Raw genomic sequence first — 12,574 nt, 5'->3', positions numbered from 1 at the left:
GACTGTGGGTGTGGAAACCTGGCGGCGAAGCTTTGGCATTTTGCGTTCTCCCTTGTGGCGAACAGGTCTATCTCTGGATGACCCCACTTTTGGAAGTACGGGTGGATTACTGATGGATGTATCTCCCACTTGTGCATCTGGTGGCTGTACCTGCTGAGCAGGTCCGGCATCTGATTGTCCTTGCCCGGGAGGTGTTCTGCCATGAGGAATATGTTCCTTTGAATGGCCCACTTCCACATGCTCTGAGCCAGATAAACAGCTGCGGAGAGTGAGTACCTCCCTGCTTCTGAATGTAGTACATGGCTGTCATGTTGTCCGTCCGGATCAATACGACCTTGTTGCAAAGATGTACTTTGAAAGCCTTTAGTGCCATGAAGATTGCCATCAGTTCCAGAACATTGATGTGCATCTTCCGTTGCTGTTGCGTCCATAGTCCCTGCACAGTGTAATGGAGTACATGAGCTCCCCATCCCTGGAGAGAAGCGTCCGTTGTCAGGATGATCTGTGGCACAGGCTCTTGGAACGGTCATCCCTTGCAAAGGTTTCGTGGATTCCACCAATGCAGAGAGTTGTATACCCGACCGCTCACCAACACTAGGTCTTTCAACTGTCCGTGAGCCTGAGTCCACTGACGTGCTAAGCACTCCTGAAGCGGACGCATATGTAGTCTCGCGTGCGGGACTATGGAAATGCAGGAGGCCATCATGCCTATCAACTGCATGAACACTCTTGCTGGAAGCGAGTGTTGAGGTCTGAACTTCTGTATCAGCGATTGAATGCTGCTGACCCTCACTGAATTCGGCTGTGCTGTGGCTGCCAAAGTGTTTATTGTCGAACCCAGATACTGTCGTATGTGGGCGTGCTGGAGGTGGGATTTTGGGTAATTCAGTGAGAATCCCAGATCGTGCATGAGGTGAATGGTGTGGGACACGTGGGCGGCACACTGCTGGGCTGACTTCGCCTGGATGAGCCAGTCGTCCAGATAAGGGTAGACATGGATGTTCTGTCTCCTTAGGTGCGCCGCCACTGTCGCTAGGCACTTTGTGAACACCCTGGGTGCCGTGGTGACTCCGAAAGGCAAAACCTTGAACTGATAGTGTTGGTTTTGTATGGTGAACCGGAGGTACTTCCTGTGTGATGGGTGCAGTGGAATGTGAAAGTACGCATCCTTTAGGTCTAAAGTTGTGAGAAAATCCCCCTGACTGAGCAACGGGAGCACTTGCTGCAGGGTCAGCATATGGAAGTGCTCCGACAGGATGTACCGGTTGAGGGGCCTGAGGTCCAGGATGGGCCTGAGGGACCCGTCCTTCTTTGGTATTAAGTAGTACAGGGAGTAGACCCCTGTGCCTCTTTCCTGCACAGGCACGAGCTCTATTGCTCCTTTTTGCAGCATGACGGTGACCTCCTGCTGCAATAAGTGCAAATGCTCGGCAGACATAGGACGGTGTCTTGGGGGTATGTTGGGTGGAGTGGATATTAACTCCAGACAATAACCGTATTGTATACGTTTTCTGACCCACCTGTGTGGCGATGGTTCTCCAGACTGGCAGGAACTGCTGGAGTCTCCCCCCCGACCGGTGTTGCGTGGTCGGGGGGCAGTGACAAGGCGTCACTGTTTGTTGGTGGCAGAGGATCTGGAGTTGTTGTTTCCACGACCTCTGCCCTTGGCGCTGTTACCACGATATCCACCTCGACTTTTGTTGGTATACATGGACTGAGTGTTGCCTTTGTAGTACTGCGTGGTTTGGGAGAGCTAGCCTCTGGAAACGCCTCTAGTGCTTGAGCGACGAAAAGACCCACCCCGAAACTGCTGGGACTGCAAGGCACCCATGGATTTAGCAGTTTCAGTGTAATTTTTTCTAAGGTGGTGTCAACCTCCGGGCCTAACAGGTGATCTGGATTCACTGTTTAATGTCGCCATGGCTTAAATCCAGAGATTCTCAGCCAGGCATGTCGTCGCAGCATAACACTAGTGTTGACAGCCCTGGCTGCGGTGTCAGCTGCGTCCAGAGCGCACTTAATTGAAGCATTAGAGATCAGCTTCCCTTCCTGAATAAGCATCTCAGCTGCTTCCTTGTATTCATCAGGCAGGTGCGGCAACAGGGTCTCCAGCGTGTCATAGTGTGCCCTGTCATACCTCGCCAGAAGCGCTTGTGTATTTGAAATGCGCCAGATGTTGGCCGCCTGCGCTGCTACCCTCTTGCCCGATCCCTCAAAGACCTTAGATTCTTTGTCTGGGGGAGGAGCATCACCCGTAGTCTAGGAATTAGCCCTCTTCCGGGCATTCGAGACGACAAGGGAGTTCAGAGGCAACTGTCCTTTGATGTAGGTAGGATCAGTAGGCGCCGACTTACACTTCTTCTCGATCCTAGGGTTTATCACCCTCGCCCTGGTAGGCTCCTTAAAGAGCTCACCAGCATGTTTCAAGACACTTTTCAGCATAGGCAGAGTCTTAACAGTTCTCTCTGAGACTGAGAAAGTATCAAAAAGGAAATCAACATCAATAGGGTCAGCATGGAGCTGGGCGTTGTGATTGTTAGCCGCCCGTTCAATGAGGGCATTGAAAGCTGCAGAGTCTTCTGTTGGAGACGTCTTCGCAGAATATAGTTGAGGGTCTTGTTCTGAATGAGGATCACCTGGGTCAGCACCAGCGGCCCAGGGTTCATTGGTATCCTCAGGGTCTGTATAGACAGGATAGCTGTACTCATCCTCATCATCGCCCTCCCCAGCGTTCACATCAGAGTAAGCTAGAGAAATATTATGAGTCTGTGGAGAAAGTGGTTCCACCAAGACAGGAGTGGAAGCAGAGTCCTTCTTTTTCTTTAGAGGGATCTTGTATGACTCCATGGGACGTTCTGGGGCAATTTTCCGCTTGTGGAGGGAAAGCCTGCCCGTTTCGGCATCAATGAAGTGTTACTGTTGCTCCTCCACTGCAGGTCGTCGAGGCTGTGGGCTGGGGACCACCGTCGACGACTTCGGCGCCGAGGAAACCTTCTCGGGGGCGCTAGCGACCGTCTTAGGAACGAAAGCCTTCGGAGCCGTCTTCGGCGGCAACGTAAAAAGAATGTGCGTGGACGCCTTATGAGGTTTCTCGACCGGCTTCGGAGGCGGAGGATCCTTCGGTCCGACCGATAAGGTCTTGTCCCCGATACGCTGTAGGGAGTCCGTCACCTTCTTGGTGAAAGCGGCGGATGGGCGCGCCGGTTCGACGGAATCCTTCGAGGCCTCACCAGGAGTAGACTCTCGGGGTGCGCCACCCTTGGCCTTGTCCTGTTGACACGGAGTCTCGAGAACCTTCGGGTCACTCAGTCCTTTCTTCGGGTCACCGAGAGCTTTCTTCGGGTCGCCGATTCCTTTGCTGGTGTCGACAGTCTTCGGCGCCGACGCACTCGGCTCGACCACCTTGACTTCAGTCTTCGGCACGACAGACTTAGTCTCGACGCCCTTGACTTGAGCCTTCGGCTCGACAACACCCTTCTGCTTCTTCGGCGCCGAGGGCTCCGAGGCCTTGGATCCGACCAAAGCGAAGCGCACTTTCGGATTCGAGGACGGCACCTGCGCAGTTTCTTGTGTCGAGACCGTAGGTTTCACTTTCGGTTTCGATTTGCCAGGGTGTGGCTCAGCAGCAATGTCCGTGGCCGAGCCCGAAGGTGGGGCCGTAGAACCCATTGTAAGATCTTGGGTAAGGCCTAATGGCGATCCCTCAACCTGAGCCTTATGAATTGGCACGGCCCCAGTGTCAGGTTGAGGAAGCTCTTTGTCCGAGCTATCCTCCATGGCCCTGAGGGCCCCGTCGTTGTCTCCTACCTCGTCGACTACTTCTTCGGCCTCGAACATTTTGGCGTCGTAGTCGACGTCCGACGCGGGGTTCGACTCACTGACGTCCCTGGCCGATTCTTCCTCGACATCCCCTGCATCGAAGATGTCCACAGGAGCCGGTGCAGAATGCTGGGCCTCCTGGCGCGCAGCTAGTCAAAGCTTAAGCGTCTTCTTGGCCTGAAGCGGGAACAAGCCATAAACTTGGCTTCATCATGGTCCGGCGACAGACACTTGTTGCACACCGGGTGGACGTCGATGTGGGGATACTTAGAGTTGCAGACCAGACATCTCTTGAATGGACTCCGGTCCATGATGCAAGGTCGATAGGTCTGGAGCGTCGACCGGGCCTTCCGCGCCGAAGGCACACGGGTGTAGGGAATCCGGCTCGGGACCGAGCTGGAAACTAAGACCGAACGCAAGACTATACCGATGATTAGACTAAAGACCTTTTGGTCTTAAGAAAGTTTTTTATCGATTCCGACAAGAGGGAACCCAAAGACATCCGAACCCAATGGCGGTAAAAAAAAATCTGAGGATGGAGTCGATGCCCATGCGCACTGTAGTCCACGGGAGGAGCCACCTATCTCGTGATACTTCGAAGACTCTTCCAGGACAACAATGTGCAATCATCCGGACCCAACACTAGGCGGCGATCTATGCACAGATACGAATTCAGCAGCCCACATGCCTCGAACAGTGGGTTTCTGTTGCAGTTACCTTCCCCCCTTTTCGCCAGATTTCTGATGCACTTTGAATGTGCCCTGGTTCCCTGCCAATCGGGTTCCCAGGGCCTGCGTTCTTTTCCCTAAACTGTAACATTGTTACCACGGTTGACACAACTCTGGCCCACCTGTTAAGTCCCTTGCAAGGGGTACCTGTGATATCAAGGGTATGGTAGCAAGAGAAAAGCCTCAGAGGTCTGTAGCATGTACTGTGCCACCCTCAGAGACCTCCCATCACAAACCTGCACCACTGCCATTACAGCCTGCTTGTTTTGGTACAACTAGAAGCAAAACGTCGACATGGCACACACCCCTGTGAACCATACCTACTCAGTACTGCATGAGGCATAGGTATATCACCCGTAAGGCACGGGGCACACTATACCTCATGTGAGGACCTATCTGCAGGAGAAGACAGGCCTCTATAATATCGAAAGCCATTCTTTGATATTATAAGTGCACAGTACAGTCATATCGAGTATACAGTCTAGAAATTGGTTATCACGAGTTTCCCAGCACCATAATGTATTTACTGAATCCTGGAACCTACGAAGAAGGACTGAAGAAATCACACTGGAAAGAAGACTAGATAGAAGACCTGACTTGACCCCAGCCTAACTGGCCGGTCTGCAGTTTCCATAGATCCTGCGCCAAAAGGATACTTTTCCTGCAGCCAGCGACCTCCAGAATACCTGGGAGGACTGACTGCCTTCAACATGACTGGATCTCCTGCGAACAGCAGCTCTGTTCAAAGGAAACTCCAAATAAAGATTCAGCCTGCTGAGGATGAAGAAACTTGACGCCAGGAACCACCACTGCACCCGTCGCCTACGGCCGAGGCCAAGTGGTCCACCAGTCCCAGCGATGTCCCCCAGCTTTCCAGTGTCGGAGTCAGAGTCCACCGTGGTTTGTACCCTCCAGGACTCCCAATGTCACCTGCAGCCAATGCACGGAGCTCCTCCACACACAAAGAACCACGAGTGGCCTGGTACGGTGAAACTCAAACTCAAAAGGCACACCTGCATCCGGCCAACCTGCGCCCCGGAGAAGAGGACCTGAGGCACAACTACTTTCCTGAGCCCTCCAATTTACCTGCCCAGCTGTTGGCTCCTCTCGGAAGACTTCCTGGACCGAGCCTGCAGCCAAAATCTAAAACCGGCAACCTCAATAGGATTGCATTGAGCTCCCAACACCTCCTGAGCACCCTGCACCCAGTCGCCCCTGCGCTGGTGGTGGTGTGGGTTTGGTGCCGACATGGGGCCACCTCTGCCCTGATCTCAACCCTAGGAGCTTGGCTCCCTAGACCAAGTGGCCTGCCTGTGAGTAGCCCTCAATCGAGGTGCCCCCTAGCCCCATTGGCTAACACAGGCCCTCTGCACCCGGCCTCCCTGGTGGTGCCCTTTGAGTGCCAACCTGAACCATGGGGAACCTTGGCTCTACCCTTTTTTTTTTCTACCCTTCTGAAAACCGTTTACCTACCTGCACACAAACACTTCGTTTTTCTCCATAAGACTGTATGGTGGATTTTCTCTGAAAAATCTAGTGATGAACTGTCTTGTGCAGCAACAAAAGTAACTTTGTGCCTGTAAACGAGTTAACCTGCTTAATAAAGCTCAGTGTTGCTTAGACTATTTTAAGGGTAATGGTCATGCTAAACAAGAGAAGTCATTTAACAGTAATTTTAAGTGTATTTGAACAGCTTAGCAATGGTTTTGATCTCTGCAAAAGTAATCTAAATAAATGTTCCTACAAATCAAGTACTCTCTGTAATACTGAAAGTAACATTGCATGAAGTGTTTAACATACCTCCTACTAAGTAAATTTTAGTTTGAGACAAACAATTGGCCACGATTCAGTCTTTGAGTGTGTTGCATTATTTCTAGCCCAAGTGTGTACAACACATACTTACCACTACCCTCCTGATAAGCCGGACTGCTCAACCATACTACCACAGAAGAGAGTATAGTATTATCTACTTTAGCCTCTGCTATAGCTCTGGGGGATTCACTGGACTGTGCACACTATTCCTTACTTTGGTATAGTGTATACAGACCCAGCTTCCTACAGGTAGCAATCAGAAATGAGTCATGGAACAAGTGAAAACACTTTCTTGAAAACTAAATGCACACTGGAGAACATGAGACTATACCATTCTGCTTTCTTCTCTTTCCAGTTTATTATATAAGACAATCTTAATAATAGAGAAAAATACATGGACAAGAATGAGCAACTAAAAGGAAATTGCTAACGAAAAGCATAATTATTTTTGCAATACTTGATTTTGTTGAGATTTACCAAAAAAGTGAGGATTCAGCCAGAGAAGGACATAGTTGTATAACTACCACAAATCTATAGTAACAGTGCAGTACTAAAAGAGAGAAATTAAAAAAAAGTAACATGGAACACCTGTTAAAAAAAAACATTGGTCAATATAAAAATAAAATAGCTATTACACAGATAGGGTATTGGAGGGCAGGAATAATATACAATTGGGAGATCTTACTTCCCTCATTGTATTAGAAAGAGCACTGGAAAAAAACTACATGCCAATACAATAAATGGCTCATTGGTGATTATTACCTTATCATTTGCAATGAAGAGGGGTTTCACATATGTATAAAAGCATAAACAGGCAATCCTGAGTGGGAATTTGCCTAATCATGGTTTCTACTCAAGCAAATTAGTGCAGACAAGGGGCCTAAAGGGTCTTACTTCGTGAAGTGTGTACAGTGGCTAGTCGCCGGTACAGAGTCTTCTGCTTGGGGTCTGGGTGAAAGCCACTCTTGGTCAAGTACACATGGATGTAGATGGAGCCATTGTGTTGAACGCTCTGCAAAAGACATCAAATCACCATCAGTGACAAAGATCCATAGAGAAGATTTGCCGACACCTAAAACCTAGGTGAATGTTCATTGGCAGCCCGTCTCATCCATCAACTCCACTGTATTCAGCACTCACAGAGAAGTCGAATGTTCTGCGTTAAAATGACAATTATATAACCAGCACTGCTGCAGCGTTTCCAGTTTGCAGATGTCCAGGCAAATGACACATAAGATTTCCTACAATTTTACATTGACTCACAGTATGCATTTTAAATTACTAGTGTCGCTCACCCTTTCTTTGGTGTGAACCCTACTCATGTGTCTGAAGTATACAGACACTTTCCTGAATAATGACAACATTATCAATCACATTATGGTTGAAACACAAAATATAATCGTTTTTTTTCATTTAAGAATGACCTCATAGGTCTCATTCATGCTCTTTCTTTAGCAAATTTGTTAGTTCCAGTCTCCCTCATATCACTATAAAAAGTGGAGGAAACACTATATCTTAAGCCTCCTAAAGTCATTACAGTTTACTCAATGCCACCCGGCGTATCTTTTTCTACAAAAATTGCCCACCATTGATATCGGCTGTAGAATGTCAGGTTTTTTATGGGCCGCTTTTTATGCTAGAAATAACATTTCAATAGATGATCGGATTCATTCTGAATGTTATTGGATACGTGGTTTATAGATTTTTTAATAACTGGTTATTCCTTTTATTTTTTATCATACATATATAAAAATATGGCTTTTAATAAATAATTAAATTATAATGAATATTTAAATAATCTGTTACTATGAATTATGATGAGATTTTGATAGGAATGTATGGCGGACCCGGAGTTGAGGTTTTTACACTCCTTCATTTTCTATGTTCTATGTTTTAAACTGAATGTATACAACTTAAACGGGGCTACGATAAATGAGGATCAATATGACTGATGAATACTTAAATGAAATTAACTGATTTTAAAATTTAGTCAATGACTTGGGATTTTCCACTGCATTTTATGTACTTCTTTTGGTGTACTTTTAGGGTTCAATTTATTTAAATCGAATAAAGCTGGTACTTCACTTCAAGCAAGTTCTCAAATATAGTCTTCTATTTCATTAAAACATTCTGACGTGAAGACTGAAACATGCACTTTCAACACCAGCAACAAACTGCCAGTTAACTCCCTGGGTATCAGCAGTTTACTACAGCGTTCTAATGACCAACTAGAGTGCTAAAATTTTAAATTGATGTCAAAAGTGTGGCCTGACAACAATCTTGAAGAATCCAAGTGGAAAAACTAAAGCCATTTTTACTGAGGATACCGCAGTAAATGAGGGGATTAGGGAACTTCATAACAAATAAGTCTCCAAAGATGGCCGTTAGAGAGAAAAGAGCCCAAATGTAGCACAAATATCACCCAAAGATAACCAAAGTAAAGCCTAAAATATAGCACAATGTCAGAAGTGTGCAAAACACCTATCTATATCTATCTATATCTATATCTATATCTAGGGTTTCTTCACAAAAGTGCATGAAAGGGTTAACGCATACTAACCATTCAAGAATATAGTACCAAAATAAAAAATGAAAGTTATGTTTTCATTTGCGGACTTCCACACTATCAGAGGGTGCAAAATTGAAATTGCTGCCATTAATGGTTGCATTGTGAGAGTGGAATGCCATTATTATGCTTAGTTTTTACATTTCCTGACAGTATTGCATCTATCTGATAAGACCAGAAAATAATTTTCCATCAACAAACTCAATTTTCAGGTATGTGAATTTCATTTAATTTGGAGAAACAAAGGATTGAAAAAGGTATGTGTTTATGTGAGGATGTTATAAGAGAGTACCAAATATTTTGAGAAACTATTGGCACTATATGAGATAATGTATGAGTGGTTTTGTGATTATTTTGTATGTTTAATAACAGGTGAGCAAGACAATTTATGACTGTATGAGAATGTGACAGCTTCTCTGATTTGCAGAGTAGGTGTGTGAGAAGTTGGGTTCACAATCTGTTGCTTTGAATTAGTATGCTATAGATTTGCTGCTTACTACATGGTGTAATTGGTAGTAAAATATCTGTAGATTAAGAGTTAAACTTAGAGTTATCAAGGCATTAGAAGATGTGGAAATATTTACTTGTGCCTATATGATGCGCTGTTCTCAAATAGTGTTTTTCTTTGAATTCTGGTTGTTGTAGTTCTGTTACACTGCTTTGTCAGACAGCTACAGGAGCACATGTACATTAAGTAACTTACCCAGAAACTACTTGTGCATGCAGCAGATTCAAACATAGTTGTAGTCATATCTATATTGCTCTCTTTTCTCTAACACAACCACTGAGGAGTTTGTTTATAGCCACTTACACAGATATTTAGAGTCATAGAGATACTAGAATAGACAGTCACATACCGACACATTTACTTTTCTATCTCATGGTACTGCTACAGGTGTACTCCGACAAATTCTCAGATATGCTGGCAAGTATTGACAAAACCTATTCATTAAAGAAGAGAAATACTCTTTCCAAAACTGATTATTCTTGGTAGTACAGGGCCTGTGTGCGCACTCACTTGTAGCTTGTTTTGCCACGTAAAAGCTGTTTGTCAAGTCTAAAATGCAAGTTTCAGTATGCGCAAGTCACATGGGATACATGGTGTAGGTGTGCTATAAAGCATGCTGGTTTGTGCTTTAAGGATGAGATGTTCTTTTCAGTTCACTAATAAAATTATTCACTTGCATGCCCCAATGCCGTAAATCCAGTATTTGTAAAGCGTGAACAATTACCCGAGGGTGTCAAGGCGCTGGGGGCCGTTGGGAAGATTAAGCAAGCTATTGCCCAGAGTCACATGGCGCTGGGCTGACTTGCCACTGGCAATCGAACCGCGAGCCCCCGTGTTCCAGAGTCAGGCCCGCTGCGCCTCACCTCTTCCCAAGTACTACATAGTGTGCCATCCCTAAAGCAACTGATATACATGTTCAGATAAACAAAGCCTCTGTTTAAGCCATTGAGACAGCTACAGAAGCACATATAGATTCAGACAATCACCACAAACTATAAATACATGCTAAAGACTCAAAGGTAGTTGCAGTCACAACTAAATAGCTCTGTATTGCCTAAAACAGGCACAAACGTATTTCTGCAGTCACTTACATACAAATTTAGATAGCCATAGAAGTATTATAGCAGGCTGTTACATACCACCACATTTACTTGAGCATTTCATGGCACTGATGCGAGCTGTACTCTACACTCTCAGATATGTAGGCAAGTACTGACACAATCTTCTCATGCATGCAGAGAAATAGTATTTCAAAATGGGCGATAGCTACTAGTGCAAACTCTTTCTGTGTACTGTCGCCGTAGGCTTCACTTGGCATGTTATAGATGTTTCTTTAGTGTTAAACCCAGGTTTTAGTGTACATAACACACTTTTAAAATATGCTGTGTGTATGCCAGTAAGGATCCTGTTTTGTGCTTAAGAGGTAGACAGATGTCCTTTTGAGTTGAATAAGTTACTTGAGAACTTGTAGGCCCCTACGCAAAGTACAACATAGAGTATGCACCCCTAAAGCAACTGATAAACATGTTCACAAAAGCATAGATCCACTCTGCAACCTAATCAGACAGCTATAGAAGCATATATACATTCAGTCCTTTACTAGAAATGACTTATGCCTGCAGCAGAAGGTATTTTCAGTCATATATCCATATCACTTTATTCCCTTACAGAAGCACTGAAGTATTTGTGCAGTCAATTACATACACATTTAGACAGCCATAGACCTACTAAAACAGTCACATACCAGCACATTTACTTAAATATCTTATGGCACTCGTACAGGTGTACTGCTACACTCACATATGTACTGACACAGCCTTCTGAACCACACAGAGAAATAATTTGTGAATCATGGGTGATGGCTACTACTGCAGACACTGTCTGTGCTCTCTCACTGCAAGCTTCACTTGGCATGTTATAGATCTTTCTAAAGGGTCAAATCCACTCACAACTCATGCACCTAGTCACTGACCCACTCCAGCACCCAGTTAGACATCTACTCAAACAGTCAGCTGCTCAATCACACAATGATTCTCCCAATCACACACCCAGTGAGTCACTTATGTAGGAAGTCACAGACCGACACACACACACATTAAGACACTCATGCATTCAGTCACACACCTTTAGGAATCAAGATCACATCTAACAGCAGATTTATATAAAGCAAATCCCCCCTCCAGCCCCCCTTATTACGGTGACTTTAACTAAATTCATCTGGCAGGGCCATAGGGCCAGAATATTCCACAGATTACTGACGCAATCAAAGGATATGGGAGGGCTAGCTTTGCTTGATATGCTAGTCTACTACATGCCGGCGCAGCTTAGAGTCATATCTGAATGGTCCCCCAGATTCTCAGACAAACACTGGCTCCACATGGACAGGGCCATAGTGGGACAGACAATTTGGGGTATCCTGGGGAAGCCCAAACAAGATCGCAAGCAAAATATTCATCACAGTATACCTACAGCCACTACACTTAAAGTAGTGGACACTGGTTAAACTGCAGAAACTGACAACCATCCGCTCTCCATATAAGCCTATCCATTTCACCGTAGCATTCCCTCCAGCACTTTTCCCAGAACCCGTAGATAAATGGCAGGAAAGCGGCTACATCGCAATCTCAAACTTATTTCATGGATGGGATATTTTAACATTTGATAATTGTTGTAATTTTAACTTACCACCCTCCTAAAGATTTCACTATATCCAGTTAAAAAGATGGGTACTACAACACCACAAAAAATTGTTCACTACCAGGGAGCTACTCCCTATCAAACACTTTATAAGAGGCACAGGGGAGACCCAAAGGGGTAGCTGCTTCCTCTCTGTGCTCCTGCTTTTTGCCAGGCGCACTCCTGTACCCCCCCCCCCCCCATCATGTATCCTTTTACGAAACTATACTGGGTATTACCATGGAGGATTAAGAATGTGGCACGCTATACAGGGATATTTCTAAGAATAAACGCTCCATGGGATTAAGGGGTAAATAATAAGATCCTCTATGATTGGTCATTTTACCCTGAGAAACTATGCAAGATATTCCCGGATGTATAGGATACATGATGGAGGGCTTGTGGGATGTTGGGAGACTTTCAACATATCTGGTGGGACGATCCCTCGATGCAACCTTACTGGAA

General features: G+C 45.6%; 1 protein-coding gene across 1 annotated transcript in view; it reads right to left on the bottom strand.

Moving 5' to 3' along the window:
* The window catches only part of CLPTM1 (CLPTM1 regulator of GABA type A receptor forward trafficking), a 405,433-nt gene that overhangs the window by 305,078 nt on the left and 87,781 nt on the right, over positions 1 to 12,574 (bottom strand). The window contains exon 5 of the mRNA XM_086938446.1: positions 7,254 to 7,371. Within this exon, the coding sequence (XP_086794572.1) occupies positions 7,254 to 7,371 (118 nt within the window). The remainder of the gene's footprint in view (positions 1 to 7,253; positions 7,372 to 12,574) is intronic.

This window comes from Lissotriton vulgaris, chromosome 9 (genome assembly GCF_964263255.1).
Source record: "Lissotriton vulgaris chromosome 9, aLisVul1.2, whole genome shotgun sequence".
Lineage (NCBI taxonomy): Eukaryota > Metazoa > Chordata > Amphibia > Caudata > Salamandridae > Lissotriton > Lissotriton vulgaris.
The sequence above is the reverse complement of the archived record's forward strand: the minus strand, read 5'-3'. Positions and strand labels throughout refer to the sequence as shown.